The sequence below is a fragment of the Accipiter gentilis genome, chromosome 6 (genome assembly GCF_929443795.1).
Source record: "Accipiter gentilis chromosome 6, bAccGen1.1, whole genome shotgun sequence".
Taxonomy (NCBI): domain Eukaryota; kingdom Metazoa; phylum Chordata; class Aves; order Accipitriformes; family Accipitridae; genus Astur; species Astur gentilis.
Genome location: NC_064885.1, coordinates 34,013,998 through 34,033,762, shown reverse-complemented (window position 1 = coordinate 34,033,762; position 19,765 = coordinate 34,013,998). Strand labels below are relative to the sequence as shown.

The window sequence follows — 19,765 nt, the reverse complement described above, 5'->3', positions numbered from 1 at the left end:
GGCCACGGGCAGCTCAGCCTTGCCCAATCTCCACCCCACCTGCAAGACAAGGCAGGAGGGAGCAGAGAGAAAAATCCGCCTCCCCAAAGAGAAGTTGGGGGCAGGGGGAGCCCAGCCCATAGCTCCTACCCCAAGGCAGAGCCTGAGACCACACAGGTCCTGCCACTTCTGCGCCCATGGGAAAAGGAACATTTGGGGATGTTGGGGCTCTGCTCCGTAGCCAGGGTGCTGGCAGGGCTGCCCACTCCACCACGGGACACCCTGTGCCAGGCAGAGCTGGTGAAGGGGGGCCCAGGGGGCCTGGCTGGAGGCACATCTGACCCCCTTGCCACCCTCCCAGCCCAGGGGTGGGGGGCTACCTACCATCTGCCTTGGGGTGCCAGGGGAGGCTGGCCCCTGCCTGGGCTCTAGGCTGGCACTCTACGCCAGCCCAGGCGCAAAGGACATGGGATAAGGGGCGGCAACAGCGGCACACGGGGCATTATTTAGCAATGTTCTTTTATTTCCAGTTTTAAGGTGAAAAGATGCCTTTAAATCTTCAATTAAATACTCCATAAAGAAAAAAAAAAAAGCAAAAAAAAATTATTTACAAATTCACGTGACCAGTAATTGAATCCTTGTTTTAATAATTACACGTGCGGCTCGTCACATCCGGCGCTCTATAAATACAGGGGACGCGGATGGGGGGCCGCCCCGTCGGTTGCCCAATTGTGGCCTTAAACGTTTGGGAGGAGGATGGGGGCTTTGAGGGAGGACGGGGACTCAGCCTGGCCCAGAGAGAAGGGGTCACCCCCCCTCCTCCCCGGCACCCTCCCCAGGTGTCAGAGCAGGAGCTGGGGGGGGAATGATTTATATTTAAAATAAAAAACCATAGAGGGGGGGTCCAGGCAGTGATGGAGGAATAGAGAGAGGACAGGGGAGGGGGAGAAATCACGCTCCTGTCCCCAAACCAAATTTAATAAGTTTATATATATATAATCTCTCTATATTTCAGCAAGAAGTGGGGAGGAAGAAGAAGAGGGGGGAGAGGAGGGGAGAGATATGTCCCCATCCCATCCCCCCTCCCCATGACATGAGTCTGGGGGTGCTCTGCCCCGCTCCTGGAGACCCGGTGTGCCTGCGCTGGGAGGGGGGAGAGGAGGGGCCCTGAGGGGACCCACGGCAACAGCCGCCTCCATCAGCATCCATTTATTATCATCGTGACAAACTAGTACAGGCCTTGCAAATAGAACTGGGACAGGGGGAGGAGGGAGAGGAGGAGAACTGAAAAGAAAGAGGGGGGCTGTGGGGGGCACAGCAGGTCCCTCGGCCCTGGCATCAGCAAGTCCAGGGGGGCCAGGGGTGGGAGGGGATGGAGTCACTCCCCAGGGTGCCCCGCTCTCTCTCCCCACTTCCTCCTCCTCACGGTTGCTCAGTTGTTGTCCGACTCATCCTCGGCTTCCCGGAGCCAGGTGAAAAAGGCTGTCACTGATTTGAGAGCCACCCCTTTGCCCTGCTGCTCGGCCGGGTCCTTGCTGGACTCCCACTTGTAGAAAGCCTCCTCCTTGATGACATCCTCATCGTAGAGGGCGTCAAAGAACATCCGCAGCAGGTCTGGGGGGAGAGGAAAAAGTGGGGCCCCTGCCATTCCCCGGCCACAAGCCACCCTGCTGGGGTGGGGACACAGCTGCCACACCCCCCCCTCCTCAGCCCACCCATCCCGCAACACTCACTGGGAGGCTGGTCCAACTTCACCACCAAGGCTTGCAGGGCGTAGAGCGCCTGGAGCTCCTTCTGCTCATCCCGCAGGTACTTCTGCAGCAGCTTGGCTTGGTTGCGGATGACCAGGGCGTCCAGGCGGTAGGGGTTCTCGACTGCAGGAGACAGGGCATGAGAGGGGGGCAGCATGGGCAGGGGGACAGCCCCTTCCCCCGCCTCACCCTCGTACTCACAGACAATGGCCGAGTGGCACACGGATGTCATCAGGGCCCTGATAAACGTGTTGGACGAGATCTGCTGCTCGCTCAGGTTGGCCTGGAGGAGGGAGGGTAAAGGGGCTGTGAGGTGGGGAGGGAGTCAGAAGGGAGGCCCCAGACCCGTGGGCGCTGCACCCACACCCTCACCTCGATCCAGTCATATATTCTTTGGTTGTTCGGGTTCTCCTTCAACAGTTTGTCCAATTGCTTGCACAGCTCCTCTGAGGTCAGCTCCTTGCGGCTTGGTGTGTCTGAGCTGTCCCCCATTGTGTACTCCAATTTCTGGGGGAGCGGGCAGAGACAAGCTGTTAAAGGCAGCATGGGGCAACACCACACTCCTGGCAGCAGGACCACCGAGGGTCCCCCCTACGGCCCGTCTCTGCCCCTCGCCAACGCTGAGCTCCCACCTGCTCTGTGACAAATTTGTTGACATCCTGGTCCTCAGGCAGGAATTCCTTCCAGCTCAGGCCCCCGTCCCGCCACAGCTTGCCTGCAGTCTTCTGGCTCTGCAGGCCAGACAGACAGTCAACACCAGTACCCCGTGCCCCCCATCTCCAGGAAGGGGGATACCACAGCTTGACCATGCCACCCCCATCACCCAGACACAGCAAGGGATGCCCCCTGCCGACCCCTCTGGTGGCAGAGGGGCTCAGTCCCCGCATGGCAAGCTGCCCCCCCAAACAGGCTGCCAGTCCTGGAGGCAGCAGTCAGCAGCTACGCAAGCCCCATGCACTTACCATGCCCTTGCATAACAAGCCCAGCACCTCAACCAGCAGCGTGGTGGCCTTCCCAATAGGCAACAGGGGCTTCGTTATCTCCCTGTGGGGCACAAGAGACCTGGTTGAGCTACCTGCCCCCAGGAGCCCCCCATGGGACCCTGTGGCAGCCCCGCGGAGGGACACGGCCCTCACCTGAACAGCTCCTCCATGGGGATACCTTCCTCTTGCAGGATGGGGGTGATGAGCTCGGCCAGGTACAGCCAGATGTGCGGGATGTCAATCTCCATGTCTTCCGCAATCTCCAGGATCTCCCGCAGCCTGCAGGGCAGAGGGGGGCCGTTGGGATTCAGCAGCCCCCACGCCCTTGGCTGGGAGGGACCTCAGGAGGTCTCAAGTGATGAGCCCTGCTCAAGGCAAGGCCAAATTCAAAGCCAGGCAAATATCAGGTCAGGGCCAGGCTGCCCCAGCCCCTCACCCTTTGTAGTACTGCTCCTTGGAGAGTGTGCCTGCCTTCACCAGCTGGCACAGTAGGACCCCCATGTGCTCGCGGGAGATGGTGCTCCTCTCCAGCGTGGACTCGATGCCGTTCTGCACAAAGATGTAGAGCGAGGAAGGGCTGCCCAGCTCCTGCACGCACTGCAGGGCCTCCTGTGGGGAAAAAGGTGGGGGTCAGTACTGCCCCACAGCCAGCCCTGGCTCCCCCCTACCTTCCTCATTCAGGCACTGCCAGCACCCTGCCCAACACTACTACCGCCCAGGGAAGCGGATGGCGTGTTACAGGGGTCACATGGAGCTGTGCCTGGCCACCCCCTCCTCACCTTCATGTCATTGATGTGCAGGTATTCCTCTATGATCGCCTTGGATTTCTTCTCCAGCTCCTCTTCTGACAGCGCAGGCTTGGGGGATGCTGCGGGAGGTGCTGGCTCTTGCTTAACTGCGAGGAGAGAGCAAGGATCAGGCACCACCTGGGACAGGCAGAGCCCCAGGCCGCAGCCAGACCCCCAGGACACTGCTCCTCCCCAGCTCACTGGTCTCTCGGCTCCTGTCCCGTTCCTCTGTCATGCTAGCAGCCTTGCGCACAGCCTCAGGGCCACCCTGCTTCTCCCGTTCTCGGCTCCTGTCCTCTGTCTCTTTGCTGAAACTCCTCTTGGTGAGGGCAGATCTGTTCCTGTCTGCCCGCTCGCCCCGGTCAGGACGCTCCAGGCGGTCGCTGCCCTTCTCCGAACGTGACTCCCGGTCCCCTCTGTCCCCAGCCTTCTCTGATCTGTCGCGGCTGGAGCTGCTCCTGGGTGGGAGAAGGACAGACACAGTATGAAGACCCCATCGCCACTCTCCCTGACCCCAGACTGCAGAGTTCTGCAAGGCGAGGTTGTCCCACTCCAATCCCAGCCCTTTCCAGGGCCTCTTCTAGCACTTGACCACCCTCAGGGGAAAACATTTTTCCCTGTTTCTCCCCTATTCCAACTCATGCCCTTTGCCTTTCAGTCTGTCCCTTGGCATGGCTGAGCAGAGCCTGGCCCCATGCTGCCCACACCTTCCCCCTGCTGCAGACTGTGGTGACTTCCCCATTGTTTTCCTCTTCTCCTGAACAAACCCAACTCCAGCTCTCCCTGGGGACCTCGTGCCTCAGCCTCTACGGGACTCCCTCCAGCCCATCAATGTCCATCTGGTCCCAGGACCATCAGGTCGGACCCAGCACCCAGGTGTGGTCCCCCAACTGCCGAACAATGGGGAGGAAGCCCAGGGTGGGGTCAGCCTTCTTTCCTGCAAGGACTCACCACCAACTCTGAGCTCCACCCTGCCACAGGGGATTATTCCAGCCCAGACGCCATACGTTTGCCTACATATTGACCAACCACTGTCCGATTCAGAGGGCTCCTCCCTGGCTGCAGACCAACACACGCACACACCAAGGCAGGGCTGGCCCCTCACCTCTGCACCACGCGGCGGGACTCCAGGCTCTCGGCAGGGGTCGACTGCTGGAGTGCTGAGAAGCGGTTCAAGGTGCTCGTGGCTGGCCGCCCTGAATCAGATGCTGGGCGTGAAAAGAGGGGAGTCTCAGAGTTCGGCACCTCCCCGGGTACGGGAACCACCGGGGAAAGGATCCCCCCTCCCGCCCCATCGAACAGCACCCAGCCAGCCCCACACTGCCTACCTGAATCTGCAGGCTTTGCGCCAGACCCTCCGCTGCTGCCTTTGCCCCAGCTCAGCCGCCCGCCTGGTGCAAAGAGCTGGTTATTGGAGTCAATGGATCCAGGCTGCAGGTGGAGAGACAGAGTCAGATCTGAACCCCACACCAAGGCAGGATCTGGGCCAGGCAGTCGGCTCCAGCTGCCCACACTGCACCCCCAGCCTCACCTTGGTGATCTTTGTTAGCCTGCTGGTGTCAATGGGCCGGTTGCCCTTGCTGATGGGCACTGTGTTCCAGCCATCATCTGCGACCAGGCTCCCGCGCCCACCTGGGCACAAGGGAGACAGACATAAGGCATAGTCCATCCTCAAGCAGTGCCCAGTGGGAGCAACCCACTCCTGGCAGCCTCAGGTGCCCCTGAGCCTGGGTACTCACTGCTGGAGGATGGCCCGGGGGGTCCTCTCCTCTTGTCCTTCGACATGAGCTGCTGTACTTTGATATGTTCCCGATGCTCCTCCATCTCTGCTTCCTTGTGGATCTGGTCTATGGTTTTGGGGCCCTGGTCTCCTCGCCGCGGCACCCAGCTATTCTGCAGAGGGCAGGGAAGGAGGGAAGAGGGCACTGAGCTGACTGGAGGATGGAGGCTGAGGCATTCCCCCTTCCCAGCCATCCCACCCTCAAAGCCTCAGGCCGGTCTCCTGCCTCGGCCATCACAGCTCCCTGTGTGCTGTGGCAGCTTTTGGCACAAAAGGGCTCAGTTTCCAGAGCCCCCCTGCATTAAACAGCCGCCAGTTACTGTGTGCCCACTATCACTACCATGCTAACCAAGGGCTGGGGGCTAGCATGGTGTCTCTGGGGCTCGCCACAGCTTACATACCCATCTCTCCCCTCCCGGGGACACACGGACTGCTGGCACTCAGAGGACACAGACCAGCAGCTCCATGGGACCAAGCAAGGGTCAGAGGACAGTCTCTGGGCAACAGCAGGCCACACGCCTTACCCGTCTGAGGTCGATCACATCCTGCAACATGAAACGGATTCGGGATGATGTCTTCTTCTCTTTGATGATCTTCTCCATCTGATTGAAGTACTGGTCCATCCTGGGCTATAGAGGGACAGAGTCACGGTCAGTCACATCCCTCCCAAAGGCAAGGGCAGGGCAAGGCAAGGCAGGGCAGGGCAAGGGGTACCTTGGCCTTCTCAAAGTCCAAGTCCTTGCCAATGGTGGTAAGCAGGCGGCAAAGGCACTCAAGAGACTCCTCGTCATGGTTTTTGAGCAGCTTCACCACACAGTCGTGCATGATGGCCTCCGTCAACATCTTCAGTTTGAAGAGCTCTCCGATGAACTTGATGTTGCCCAGGGATCGCCGCCGGGCCTTGTCCCGTGCCTCCTCCAGCTCATCCTTCATGCGTGCCTTCTCCTCAGGCTGCAGGGAGGGCACAACAGGGCAGGTCAGTCCACAGCTGCCCTGAGAGCACCCATGCCAGCCCTCAGCTGCAGCCTCCCACCCCAACTCACAGCACTGGCATCATCCATCTCCTTCTGCCGCTTCTCAAAGATCTCATCATCATCTTTGTCCTTCTCAAACTCCTTCTGGCAGCGGTTTAGCAGCAGCTTGCGGAAGTTCACAGTCACCGTGGGCTTGTCTGTTGTGGGCACTTTGAGCTGCAGCGAGAGGTACAACCCAGGCAAGGAGCATGAGTCGTGTCTTCCCCAAAAGCTGACCAGCTAAGGCCCAGGCACCGCTCAAACCACCCTACACCTTCGTGATAACCTGCTAAGACTCTGGACTTGGTCCTCCATCCATACACCCCAGTTTTGCCACCCCACACAGAAGGACCTGCACCCTGCTGAGCTCAGCTGAGGCCCCCCGAACAAACCCCTGCCAGCTCGGCGGGAGACCCTCCCCAGCTCCTGCTCACCCCCATAAGGCAACGGCACATGTTAGCATAGGCAACAGAGAAGTTTGGCTCCGAGATGGCCTTCTCGAAGACGAGGTCGATGACACCCTTGAGCCGCTCCTCCGTGTCGATGGACAACTCCATCACCTGCTTCATCAGCTGCTGGAACATCTGGGGCGTCAGCTTGTTGAGGATGCTGCGGACGCGGCGGAGAAGTTCCTGCAAGGACAGCACGGTCAGCAAGAGCCGGGCATGTCCCCTGCTGCCCTCTCACCGCCCACCTGCCCCAGCTCCCACCTGCGTCTTGATGTTCTCAGGATCCTCCTCCTCGGAAGCACGCTTGCTGCTGGGTTTCCAGGCCTTCTCGGCCTTGTTCAGCTTGACATCCTCATTTAGGGACACAGTGGCAATGATTTTGCGGGGCTCCTTCCTCTGGCTCTGCTGGGAGCGGCGAGGACCCAGGCCTGAGGGCTGACATGGGGAGAAGAAACTCAGCCCTTTGCTCTGGGACCAGCCAAGCTGGCTCCTGGGGTGTCCCCATCTGCCTTGCTCAGATCCTCAGCTCCATCATGGACATCAGTGGCCCAGACACAGCGGCTCGAAGGCTTGATCATCACAGAGAGGCAGACGGGTACGGCATGGGTGAAATGAGGAGATACTCACCAGGCCCCGGTTGCCCATGACGGGCCGGCCAAGGTTGGCGAAGGAGGGAGTGAAGTCAGGGCTGCAGTTCATGCCACTGAGGCGGATGGGGTCAAGTGCCCGCAGTGGGGTCTTGTTGGCCTGCGAAGGTACACAGGGCTGAGGATGCCCGGGGGCAGAGGAGCGGGATGGATCCATCCCCCAGCCTCAGCGCCGGGACAAGGAACTGGAAAGGCGGCCCCAGAGGTGCCCCCCCACACCAACCCCAGGCTCAAGGCGCGTTGCAGATGCTGCAACAGGACCCCGAGCACAGCAGGTTAAGTCCCTGCCCTGCCTTGACAAGGCACAAAGAGGAGCCAGACCCCCACCCAGGCACCACCCACACTCCCCCAATTTCCAGGGCCGCACCGACCTTGTCCAGCACCACATCTGTAATCTGGGGCAGTCCCTCGGGTTTCTGCATGCTGGCAAAGATGAACTGGAAACCCAGCAGGAACTCACGGTCATATCGCTTTTTCTCCTCAGGGTTCAATGGCTTCCATTGCTCTGCAGTAGGGGGCAAGAGGGAGACCCTGATGTGCCTGTCCTGTATCCTCCACCCTGAGCTGTGGCAGGTCCAGGCCCACACAGGGACCAGCAAGGTGGGAGGTAGACAGGACCCTTGCCCTGGGACCTCTGTCCCCCACTCCGTGTCAGGTTTGGGGACAAGATGGGAGGAGAGTGTGAGGTTTAGGACAGCCAGGCCATGCCACCCCCACCATACCCACCACTGGGTCCAAAGGCGGTGGCTCCCAGCACAGGCCTGGGCCAAGGCACAGCTCACCTTCCTTGTAGCGGTACTTCTGGTCAGCAGCCTTGCTCTTCTCTGGGGCCAGCTTGTCCTCTTTCTCCTCCCACGTCTCCTCAGACTCTTCCTGTGGACGGGTGGGGGCTGCGTCCTCTGCTTCACGGGCAGGGGCGGACGCGGGGGGCTTGTTCTCCGCCTCCGAGGCACTGTCACTGATCTGAGACTGCATTGGGAGAGACAGAACAGCAGTCACCTTGTGAGCCTAGTCCTGCCCCCTCCACCCTGCACCCAGGCATCCGCCCCCCCTCAGATCCTCATTACCATCACGAAGCATCAGTGGCCCAGACACGATGGCACAAAGCAGAGTTCATCACAGGAGGAGACAGGACACAGGGTGACCCCCGGACACCCCTGGGACACTCACCTCTTTAAAGGCATCCAGCAAATCGCCTACTGCCTCCTTCTTGTTCAGCTCCTTCATCCTTCGCTTCTTCTTTGGCACCGACATGGCGACTGGGAGGAGAGGCAGGCAGGTGAAGGACAGGAACCCTCCCAGTCCCCCGCATACCCTGACAGCAGCTCCAGGATCACCAGCAAGGCCCCAATAACACCAGGCGAGCTTCAGGATGGGGCCGTGGGGAGCCATGGGGATGTCGTCCTGCCACCCCAGCACAGCCCCCATCCCCAGCGACGCTGTGTACCCACCTGGACATCTGCAGCCCTGCGGATCCTACACACAGCCCACCAAGGCAGCCCGCTCCCTAAGCGTGCACCTGAGAGTACATCCCATACACACCTCACACCTCTCCCCATCTGTCCGCTGCACCCCAATTTACCCTGTGCCTCTCAGAAGCACCCCATCCACACCTGTTTCCTAGCACAGCGCTCTCCATCCTCCTTGGAGGAGGATCCCTGCAGACACCCACACCCCTCTGCAGGGGAGCCCTTATGGGGAGATCCCCACACACACCTCTGCCCCCATTTATGTTCCCCTCCCTGGCACCCTTATATACCACCCCATACAGAGGTGCTCCCCAGAAGCACAACTGCCCCCAGGTCACCCTCCTATAGCCCCCTGTATCCCTGCACAGGGTGCTCTGTATGAACACATACCGTGCACCCATCTTCCCTACCCTCCCACGGTACCCCTATGTAACCCCCACACTCCTGTGCAGTGTGCTTAAAAAAAAGACGTGTCTTTGCCCCAGCACATCCCCAGGGCACCCCACTTTCCCCAGGCATGCCTATGTACTTGCATACCCCTACGCAGGGTGCCCCACACAGCTACAGCCCCACAGCTCCACATCTCCCCTGCCACCCCTCCACCCACTGCACCTCCCCATGTCCCCGGATGGCTGGGGACAGCCCTCAGATACAACCCCAACTCACCTGCCCTACACCCCCACATAAGGCATCACATAAAAGAGACTTCCCTCATGGCACCCCATTCCCCATGACACAGGGCACCCTGACACATACACTCCTCTATACCCACGCCATAATCCTGCATATGGATGCATTCCCCAGACATCTCTTCCCATCTTGCCATCCGCAGGCACCTTGTCCCCCCCAGCACCCCATACCCACATGTCCCAGGTCACCTAACCCCATCCCCCTCTCCAGTACCCTCCCCATATGCCATGCCTAGCATTGCACCCGGGTGACACACACACACACCCCCCCCCCGGTTACCTAACACCCACCCTGGGGCACCCCGCGGCCCCGCACGCCCCAGCCCAGCATCCCCAACCTTGCGCAGTCGCCTCCGAGGTCTGCGAAGGGGCAGGGGCCGGGCTCGAGCTCCGCTCCTGGGCCTCACCCGGGCCTTCACTCTCTTCCTCCTCCTCCTCCTCTGCTGGGGGGGAGGCAGGAGTGCTGGGCTGGGCCGGTTCCTCAGGCTCCGAGATGGGGCTGACGTCCGACTCGGGCTGCTCCTCGCTCGGCTCTGCTTTGCCGGTGCCCTCCACCCCATTGGGCAGGGGCAGCTCTTCGGGCTGGGCGATGGGGGAGTCCAGGGTGGGCGCGGGCACTGGCGCAGGCACCGGCTGGCACACGGGCACCTCAGGAACCGGCTCGGGCACCTCCTCTAAGACCCCGTTGGCCTCAGCAGCAGGCTCGGCAGCCGGCTCAGGGCAGGGCTCTTCCCGGGGCGGCGGGGGGCTGGGGGAGGCGGGTTTGGCGGGCGCTTCGGGGGCCTGTGGTACGACAGGCGGCGGCGACGGCGCGGCCGGCACCGGGGGCACGGCTGGCATCGGGGGGACAACGGGCACCGGCGGCACCTCGGGGGGCGCGGGTGCCTGTGGGGTGGGCTCCGGGAGGGGAATGGCGACCTCCTCCTCCTCCTCCTCCTCCTCCACAGCCACCGTGTCCATGTTGGGCGCGGGCACGAGGGGCAGCTCCGCAGCCCCTGGCACTGTAGTGATGGCGCTAAACGTCTTGTGAGGGTCGGGCGGCGCCTCGCCCAGCTCCACTTTAGTGTCCGCATCCACCGGGGGCTCCATTGGCACCAGCGTCACGGCCGAGAGCACCACGGGCTCCACCTCAGGGATGAGGGGAGGGGGAGGTGACGGGGACGCTGACTTGCTGGGCTCCAGGGAGACGGGCTTGCTCACCACCAGCGCCGGCTTCGGGCGGTCATCTGCAAGGTGGGCGGCATTAATGGGGAGCTCTCCAATCACTCGCTCACCCCGCATCCCCCCCCAGATCCCTCCATCTGCAGGAGGAATAGGGACAGATGTGCCAATCCCCATCACAAACAGGTGACCGGGATGACAGGGGTCCTCCAGGGGACAGCTGGGGTGAGCAGACAGCCCCTATAAACTCTCCTGGACCCAACGTGGGGGCACCAGTCACCAGGTATGCAGGGAATGCGTTTGACCCCACAAGCCCCAGGTGAAGAGAGCAATGGCAGGGCTGGCATCTCGCACCCCGCAGTGCCAACAACATGGAGCCTGGCAGCAGCCTTGCTGGCTGGCACACCCACCCCCAGCATGGACACTTACCTGGCCGGACAATAACTGCTACATGGGGAGTCTCTCCATTGGCCTGCGGCTCCAAACCGCTTCCAGCCTGGGGGAACAAAGAGGGACTTCAGCAGGGCCCCGTGCACATCCCGCTGCCCCAGTCAGGGAGTCGGCAGGGGGGTCCCCTTACCTGTGGAGGGGTAGGGGTGGATGAGGTCCTTGCTCCGGACATGATTTCTTCAGTGATGTCCTTGCCGCCTTGGTTGGGGTCTCGTATCCGGATCTGTCCCCGGGTCAGGGCAGAGAAGGGGAAGCTGTCAGAGGGGTTGGGGACAAAGCACATGGGCCACCCACTTTCCCTAGGCCCCACACCCACAGGACACCCCCTTCTCCGAGAGGAGAGGCTCATTCAGCGCTCTGCCTGCCCTGGCCACATACAGCCTGGGGACCCACGGGTGCCACCTCCTCTCCCCACGGGGCACAGTGCCCCACAGACACCAGCCTGTCCCAATGCCCAGTGGACAGGGACAGAGAGGGGCACGGCGAGCCTTGCAAGCCATCGTGCCAGGCAGTCGGAGCCAGCACCGTGTCCCCAAGCCAGTGCATGTCTCCGGGGGTCAGGGCATCCCAAGGCATCACTACGCTGGCACAGGGGCTGCGGCGACCCCCCTCCCACCTCAGGGACAGCAGAGGGGACAGGCCTTGCCATGCAAAAGTCACGGCGAGCCCATACGCCTGCAGTCTCACTGTGGCTGCCATGGGTGCAGCAGAAGCCACAGGGCACCCTGCTGGGAATTGAGTGGGGGACACACATGGGTCTGGGACTCAGGTGGGGGGCACAGTGCAGCCAGGGGTCTTGCCCTCCCCACCCCCAAACATGACCTGCTTCCAGGGCAGCAAGAGCAGAGCCCGAGGGGCACCGAGGCCCCTCTGCCGAGGAAATGCCAGCATCCCCCCTCTCTGGCCCAGTGGCACCCCTTGCCCCCCGCTGTGGGGCCATGCCGGCAGCCGCCCAGCTCCCCGCTATAAATAGGCCCCGCGCGAGGCCTCCGAGTGCCGGCATCTCCGGGAGCAGACAGCAGTTGGCAGCCGCGGCACCCCCACCCCCCCCAGGAGCCGTGACTCAGCACAACGCTGCCCGCCGGGACAGCCAAGGTTGCCAACATCAGTCACGCACCCCAGTTCCCTCACTCAGCAACCCCCCCCCCCAAGCCTGGGGGGGGGGGGGAGGCATGGCCCTGTGCCGCGCCCCCCTTCCACGACGTGCTGCACCACATCCCATCCTACACACCACAGGTACCTGGGGCTGGCACCATCCCCTCCTGCACGCGAGACCCCCCCCCATGCCTGGAGGTGGATGGCTTCTTACCGTCTTGCGCTCTCGTTTTGGGGGGATCGGCGGCTGCTGGCTCACAATGACCTGGGCGGTAGGGACCCCCGCTGGGAACTGCTGCACCCCCTGTGCCGGGTAATAAGCACCCGCTGGGAGGAGAGGAGACAGCGTCAGACCGGCCAACCTAGATCCTTCAAGCCTGTCCTGGGGACCCCCCGATCCCCCAAACACAGGGGTCTGTCAGAAGCCTGGGGAGCCCGTGCCGCTCTGCAGTGAACCCCCATCGCATCCGGCCCAGGTCGTCCCAACCCGCTTGACAGGCCTGACCGAATTCCTTCCCTGTGAAGCAGAGCGTCCCCGCGCCGCCCCCACGCCCAGCCGGGCCCTGAGGGCACCTGCCGTGCCCACCGGCTCCACACCACCAACGGCCCGGCCGGGACGCTCGGCCATGCCAGGTACGGGCGTCCCGGCTCCACCGGCAGCCGCCTTTCTGCCGGCACCCTTATCTCCCCAGGGCCGGCACCAGCCCAAGGGCGGCACCAGGCAGCCCCGTCCGCACCCTCCATTCACACCCAGGCCGAGGGGCTCGGGCTCCCCGCACAGGCTGAGCCCCCGGCAAGCCCAGCCTGGAGGAGGGAGCTGTGCCGGGGGCCGGAGGCAGAGCTGGACCCCATCCAGGGTTGGCACAGCCCCTAAGAGGCGCTCCGCTCCTCCCTGGGCATCTGCAACCATCACCCCAGAGCAGCACCACGAGGATATGGGCATGGGGGGCGGGTGGGGGGTGTCAGACACAGGCACAGCTGGGCCCTGGCCCCCTCTGGCTCCAGTGCCTTCCCGGCTGTGCTTAGCCTGGAACTCACCCAAGGTGCTCTGGTGCCTGAGCCAGGGTCCCCTCATTCTGTCCAGGGGGGAGAGGGGGCAGCAGCCAGGCTTCTCACCCTGGGATGGGCCAGGGGGAGGGAGGGAGACCCCCCGAGCTGTCCAGCCCCAGAGACCAGGAGGGCCAGCTCGCCTCGCCCATCGAGGCCATGCCATGCCAGGCCACCCACCCAGTCTTGCGGGCAAGGGGCACGCTGCTGCCAGCTGCCCTGAGAACAGCTGCAGCCCCAAAGCGGAGGCAGGGGGAAAACCCATCCCGGGACCCCACAGAGACACCCAGCAGATGCCCCAGCGTCGGGCACGAAAGAGCAGCCGTGCCCTGGCCTGAGCGGGGGAGCTGGCCGCTACTGGGGCCCATCTCCCTCCTCCAAGGGGCCGGCTGGGCCCCAGGACAAGAGGGAGGGAGGACGGGCACGTACCTGGCTCAGGAGAAGCCCATCTCTGCCCCGGTTATGCTTTGCTGCCGTGCCGGGGCCAGGCCGGAGGCCTCGGCTCACATTTCTGTGTCTGCCGGGCCTCCCGAGACCGACCAAGCCTAAATATAGTCACAGTCCGGGTGGCCACATGCGAGGGGGGGGAAGAAGGGGGGGGGCTGCTCACACCGCCGCTTCCCAGCGCCGGGAGAGGGCAGGCACGGAGCAGCCCTGGCACCTCAGGCTTGGCTCCTTGGGGAGCGCGGAGCCGAGGCTGGGGGGGGTCAGCAAGCACAAAACTGCTCACCACCTTGACGGTGAATGTGGGGGAACAGGGGATAAAGTCTGCCCCAGACCTCCGCCAGGAGAGTTAAACATTAAACGGTCCCGATTTGGAAAAGGGTGGGGGTGGATAGACCGGTGGGACACGATGCGCAGCCCTCAAGTGCTGCTGGGAGACAGGCAACACCCCCTGCCCCCCTAAACCAGCCTGTAACAGTCACAGAGATGGCCCCAGTGAGATGGCAGAGGGGTCTGTGCTCAGCTCCTGAGCACAGGGTACTGTAGGGAGGCCAGAGGCAGGGGAGCAAAAAAACAGGGGAAGTGCTGGGGCTGGAAGAGTACCAGGGAGCAGAGCAAGCCCCCCATCTGTACCGTAAGTCCCGAACTCTGTGGGGCTGGCTCCAGGGTAAAAACTAGGGGCGCCAGGCTGGACCGGGTACTGTTGGGTTGGGACGACGTACGTGGAGCGACCCTGCAATGGGGGAGAAGAAAGGTCAGTTACCTCCCCTGTGGGACATGGATGTACCCCCAAACCACTGATGTATCCTCAAGCCTGCCCGTGAACCAGCTGAGTGCCAGGGCAGGGAGCAGGATGCAGGCAAAACAGGCACCAGGCACCTCGGAGGGCTGGCGGGGACGGGGACCAGCGCTGCCTGCCACCCCTCTACAGAGGCGAGCAACACCCTGCTCAAATCAGTGGGTGCTCAGAGAGCCTGGGGGACCCCTTTCAAATCAGTGGGTGCTCAGAGAGCCTGGGGGACCCCTTCCACCCTCCCAAAACAGACCTGGGCTCCAACCCCGGGCAACACCCCCCACCAGTGCCCACCCCAGCCCCCTCCCGCAGAGCCCGGGGCACGGCCCTCACCTGTCCGGGAATGTAATAGGCTCCTTGGGAAGGTGTGTAGGATATCTGGGAGGGTATCATCATCACCTGGGAAGCAGCCGGATACACATGGGCAGGGGGGCCGGGACGGGCCGTCGTGTTACTCTGCACGCGGGACGCGCTGGCGGGAGGCTGCGCCCTGTTCTGGTAGAAATGCTTGGGGAGAGATGGGGCACGGCGTCAGGTAGAGTGCCAGCACCCCGACTCAGTGCGGATGCACGCAGCAGGGAGACACCACGCCACCACCCACCAGCCCCCCCACCCCCCCGCCCCAGGATGCTGCCCCCCACCCTGGCACCGTCCTGTTCCCACGCACCTGCGGGGCCGCCTGGGTCCACCCGACCCAGCTCATGCCCGGCGCGGCCCCCTCCCAGCCCGATGGGGGCCGGCAGCTCCAGCGCCCGGAGCCGGCCACGGGCCGCACGCAGCTCGGCGGTGGCGGGTCCCGGCGTGCTTTACACCGGTTCCCGGCGCTCGCATTGAATGCTGGGACCTGTAGTCCCGTTGTGCTGAACCGCGCCGGAGCCGGACAGCCAGGGTATGCGGAGCCAGCTATTCCCCCACTGGCCCGTGCCGTTCATCCCGACCCGGCTTATTCGCCAGGCAGGAGCACCCCCGGGAGCAGCAGCTCAAGCCCAGCAGCAAGCGGGCATGAAAGGGTCCGCGCACACACCCCAGTGCAAGGAGAAAGCGTTACCTGAAGAGACCTGAATCCTCCCTGTTAGCAAGCGCACGCGTACAGAGGGAAAAGGGGAAAGAGAGAGACAGGAGTTACCCGCATTGGGACAGGGCTTGGACACCGGGTGGCTGGCAGAGGAGGGGACAAGGAGGCTGGGGAGCCCTTTGCCCGGTGCGCACATCCCAAATCCACCAGGGTCCCCTGTAGGGACCCCCAAAGTGCAGGAAAGGGTTTGAGGGGCTCCCAGCCAGCAGAACCAAGGACGTCACCAGATCTGTCCTCAGCAGCTCCTCCACATAAGAGGGCTGAGGGAGGTCCAGAGCCTTGCTCTGCACCACAGGGCCTTGGGAGAACCCCACAAAGTGGGGAGGAAGAGGAAGAGGAGGATGAGGAAGGGCACAGGCAGAAGCAGCAGCCTGGGCTGGGGTTAGCACAGGCACAGCCACATGCTGCAGGCTTCATGCAAGGAGGAAACTGGGGAGACACTGCAAGGAAACCCCCCCCTCAAAGTCAAGCAGGTGTCCCCTGCCTTCCCCAGACCAGCCCGTCCCCCAGCTCTGGTGTCCCCACGTGCTCCCTGGCCCCTCCATGCCCAGGGTGGGTGTTTCTGTGCAGTGTCAGGGCAGGGTGCTCAGCATGCGAGGTGGTGGAAGCGGGTTAGTACCTGCTGGTGAATAGCCCGAGGCCCTGCTGGAAACTGAGAGAGGAGAGGGAAGTTTGGGGCAGGGGAGGAAGGAGAGAAGAGCAGTCACTTGGTGGGCATCCCCAGCTGGAGGCATCTGCCCCCTCATCCCAGGGCCGGGAGGTCCCCAGGCAGCCATCGTGGTCCAGATCGTGGGCACACTCCCCCTTGCAGGGGCACGCAAGCCCAAGGGGCACCACGGGGCTCCTCGCACCCCTGGGCGCCATGGTGGTGGGGGCTACTTGGCCACGAAGCAGAAAGCTGCTGGATCCCCCCACGTCGCCCCCTCCAACCCGGGGCAAAGCCCTTACCTGGCGCGGCTGAGAAGGCGTATTCATTTGTGAGGTCGGTGCCGGGTTAAAAACCACAGGTGCCGTCTGACCGGGTGGGAATGTCGGCTGGAGGGAGGCAGGGAGGGAAGGAGATGGCTCCATCACCCCCCAGCATGAACTCGGGGGGGGGGGGGGGCACAAAGCTGGGTCTCCCCCACCCCGACGGGGCCAGTTACCTGCGGCAGTCCGGGAGAAGGGGCAGGGTGCGGGGCTGTCGGGGCTCCTCCTGTGGGCTGTGGAGCTTTGTTCATTTCATGGGGTTGTGCATAAGGATCCCCTCGCTATCTGCGGGGACAGGGACAGCGGGCGTAAGGCGGAGGCGGGCAGCACCCCGAGCATCTGTCTCCTGTCTATGTCAGCCCTGAAAATGTGGCGTTTCCAGCCCCTCAGCATAAAGCCAGACACCAGCCCTGCCCCACGGACGGCATCACGCCAGGGTGCAGACACCCAGCCACCCCCTCCTGCCCCACTGGGGCACGGGGACGGGGTGAGCGCTGCCAGGCCACCCAGTCCGGGCAGGTCCCTGCACCTTGTGGAGCAAAGCCCCCTGTTGTGCCCCAAACCCAGCCGTGCCCACCGGCAGGACTGACCCCCTGCCCTGAGATGACCCCACAGAGCACGGCCAGGCACCCCACACAAGCAGGCACCGGTACCCGTGACCTGCCGCCAGCACCCAGGCCACCACCAATTCCAGGGGGCTGGGTGGGCCGGCGGCACCTGGGCACCTGGCGTCAGCCGTGCCCGGCTCCACCCCGGCTGACCTACTAAGCGCTTCCCCTGGCCGGCCAAACCTGTTCCTGCCGGTGGCGCCGGGTCCCCGGTGCACGCCGCAAACACCTACCGGGGAGGGCAGGGAGCAGCTCCTGCGTCGTCGTCGTCCCCCCCCACCCCACGCCGCTGACGCTCCGGCCCACTGCCCTGCCCAGGGGAGCCCGCAGCCCCCCACCACCACCGGCACCCAGGCGGCCCGGGCACCCTCCTGGCTGTCCCGGGAGGGACTTGGCAGCCGGTGCCGCTCTCCCCGCCCCAGTGCAAAGGCCGCCGGGGCAGGAAGAAGAGGCGGTGACCCCCACCCCGCCAGGGGTCCCCTGCACCCCATGGAACCCAGCGAGCCCCGAGGGAGCAACCACGGTGCCTCCTGTAACCTGACGTCCGGATGCGTCAGCACTGCCAGCCCCCAGCCCCATGCGTGTGTGTGTCCCCGGCCCCAGCGCCAGGCCACACTGGCACCACTGGGCCACAGGGTGCCCTGACCCCTCCCCCCCCCCCCCTGCCCCGGGCTGCACCCTGACATGGGACAGGGGGCTGCCACCCCACCACAGAGTTCCCCCAGCCACAACCCCACTGGAGATGGGTCCTGCTGGGGTTTCAGGAGGTGGCAGGGGCTGGGCTGCACCCCCGTGGTGCTCCCCCGGCCCCCTATTCACCGAGGAACCGAGAGCCTGGCACGAGCAGCCTAGCACAACTTCCCCCCACACACCCCCAGCCCCAGGACGTGGCGGCCTGGGCCACCTTAGCTCGGCCTTGGCACCCATCACCCCAAAAAAGAGGAGGGGGGGGGGGGGTGGTGGTCACACAGGGGATGGGGACGTCTGGCGACAGCCCCCGGCACGGGCAGACCCGGCCTCCCCAGCCCCCCCACCGCCGGCACAACCGGGAGCGAGCAGAATACTCACCCCCCCGCGGGAAAAACCTGGGCCGGCTGAGCGGGCCTGCAGAGACCGTTCATCCGACTGACTTGGAGAGAGGAGGGAGGGGAAGAGACAGATCAGCCCGGGCCCCGCCGGGGCAAGGGGGGGGGAGGGCGGAGAAGCCCAGCCCGAGCCCCGCGCTGCCCCGTCCCCAGCCGGCCCGGCGGTGCCCGGGGCGAGGCGGGTCCCGTCCCGGGGGGGGGGGGGGGGGGGGAAATGTGCAACAGGAGAAGCCACCGCGGCCGCTGCCTCCCCCGCGCCGGGAGAGGCCGGGCCCGCGGGCCAGCGCCGGGCCCGCAGTCGGGGCGGGGGTCCCTGCCCGAGGCCGGGTCAGCCAGGCCCCGTCCGACCGGGGGAGCGGGAGGCAGGGTTCCGCGGCGGCGGGGGCTGACTCGCCGGGCGGCCGGGGCGGCGGTGGAGGGAGGGGGAGGGGGGAAGGGAGAACGACGACATACGACAAGGCGGGGAGAAGGGGGCCCCGGCGGCGGGGTCGGGCCAGGCCGCGGCGGCGGCCCGGGAGCAGCCCGCCCCGCCAGGCCCGAGCCCGGCCTCGCCCCCAGGCCGAGGCGGCGGCCCAGCCGGCTGGCGCTGCCGGCTCCGTCCCGGTGCGGCGGGGCAGGCCTGCGGGGCCGGCACCATCTTGGCGGCGGGGGAGGGGGGGGGGGGGGGGGGGGAGGGGGGCCGGGGCGGCGGGGCGCGGCGCGGGGCCCGGTGCGGCATCCGGCGGCCCCGCTCCCCCGCCCCCCCCCGCGGCGGCGGCGGCCTCTGCCAAGGACACGTGTCACTGCCGGCCGCCGCCATGGCCCGCGGCCCCACCGGCACCGGCACGGGCGGGCGGGGCGGAGGCGGCGGGGCACGCACCACGTGCGGCGGCGGCGGCGGCGGGCCTAGGCGGGCGCAGCGGCGGGAGCACGTGCGCAGCGGCGGGGCGCACCGGCCGGCACGTGGGCGCGGAGCGGCGCCGCTCGGGACCGGCGGGGCCGGGCCGGGCCGGGCCGGGCCCGGCGGGGAGCGGAGCGCGGACAGGGCAGGGCAAGGGAGGGGGCCGGCGGCGGCGGCTGTGGTGGCGGCGGCGGGGCGGCGCCCACGTGGTGGTGGCGGTGGTGGCGGCGGCGGCGGCGGCGCGGAGGGGCCCGGCGGCGCGAGGCCCGGGGCGGCGGCGCGCGGCCCGGTACCGGTACCCCCCTCCCACCCCACCCGCCCCCCCGCGGCGCGCGCCCGCCCCGCCCCCGCCCGTTACCTTCAGTCTCCTTCAGCGCGCGCGGCCCGACGCAGCCGCAGCGCAGCGCAGCACGACCATTTCCGGAGCCGCGCCGCGCGCAGGGGCGGGGCCGGGCGCCGCCGCGGGGGAGGGGCGCGCGGGGGCGGGGCCTGAAGCCTCTCTGGGCACCGCCCGCGGCACGTGACGCCGGCGCCGCGCCCCTGCCGCCGCTGTCACGTGGCGGGGCGGGGCGGAGCGGGAGGAGTCTCCGCTCGCCCCGGCGACGGGGTG

At 65.2% G+C, this 19,765-nt stretch overlaps 1 protein-coding gene and 2 non-coding genes across 12 annotated transcripts; all 3 read right to left on the bottom strand.

Moving 5' to 3' along the window:
• Positions 1 to 481: 481 nt before the first annotated feature.
• On the bottom strand, positions 482 to 19,617 carry EIF4G1 (eukaryotic translation initiation factor 4 gamma 1). Of its 10 annotated transcripts, none has more exons than XM_049802528.1 (35): positions 19,514 to 19,617; positions 18,259 to 18,319; positions 16,759 to 16,867; positions 16,562 to 16,648; positions 16,233 to 16,265; positions 15,587 to 15,607; positions 14,872 to 15,045; positions 14,379 to 14,478; positions 12,469 to 12,581; positions 11,290 to 11,382; positions 11,139 to 11,205; positions 9,887 to 10,774; positions 8,561 to 8,649; positions 8,173 to 8,359; positions 7,762 to 7,895; positions 7,371 to 7,508; positions 7,005 to 7,178; positions 6,729 to 6,926; positions 6,325 to 6,471; positions 5,996 to 6,232; positions 5,806 to 5,910; positions 5,241 to 5,394; positions 5,033 to 5,133; positions 4,830 to 4,932; positions 4,607 to 4,709; positions 3,703 to 3,959; positions 3,493 to 3,608; positions 3,150 to 3,322; positions 2,867 to 2,992; positions 2,693 to 2,774; positions 2,363 to 2,461; positions 2,103 to 2,237; positions 1,932 to 2,013; positions 1,713 to 1,853; positions 482 to 1,593 (listed from the first exon to the last, which is right to left on the bottom strand). In XM_049802528.1, the coding sequence occupies exons 3-35, from the start codon at positions 16,831 to 16,833 to the stop codon at positions 1,412 to 1,414; spliced, it is 4,914 nt and encodes a 1,637-aa protein (XP_049658485.1). In that variant the 5' UTR covers positions 16,834 to 16,867; positions 18,259 to 18,319; positions 19,514 to 19,617; the 3' UTR covers positions 482 to 1,411. The 10 variants fall into 10 exon arrangements, with proteins under 10 accessions (XP_049658485.1, XP_049658488.1, XP_049658489.1 ...); XM_049802531.1 differs by having other exon boundaries at positions 4,607 to 4,697; positions 19,514 to 19,590; XM_049802532.1 differs by having other exon boundaries at positions 7,371 to 7,490; positions 19,514 to 19,590.
• LOC126040129 (small nucleolar RNA SNORD66) lies at positions 7,254 to 7,329 on the bottom strand. The gene has a single exon (XR_007506548.1). It is a non-coding gene; the product is annotated as a small nucleolar RNA SNORD66 (small nucleolar RNA).
• Positions 8,439 to 8,515, bottom strand: LOC126040128 (small nucleolar RNA SNORD66). The gene has a single exon (XR_007506547.1). It is a non-coding gene; the product is annotated as a small nucleolar RNA SNORD66 (small nucleolar RNA).
• Positions 19,618 to 19,765: the final 148 nt, after the last annotated feature.

Coding starts and splice junctions, on each gene's coding strand:
- EIF4G1 (XM_049802528.1), bottom strand. CDS start 16,833: ATGAACAAAGCTCCACAGCCCACAGGAGGAGCCCCGACAGCCCCGCAC. Junction 8,650..9,886: donor CTCGGAGGCGACTGCGCAAG/GTTGGGGATGCT, acceptor CTCTCCTCCCAG/TCGCCATGTCGGTGCCAAAG. Junction 7,179..7,370: donor TCATGGGCAACCGGGGCCTG/GTGAGTATCTCC, acceptor TCCCCATGTCAG/CCCTCAGGCCTGGGTCCTCG.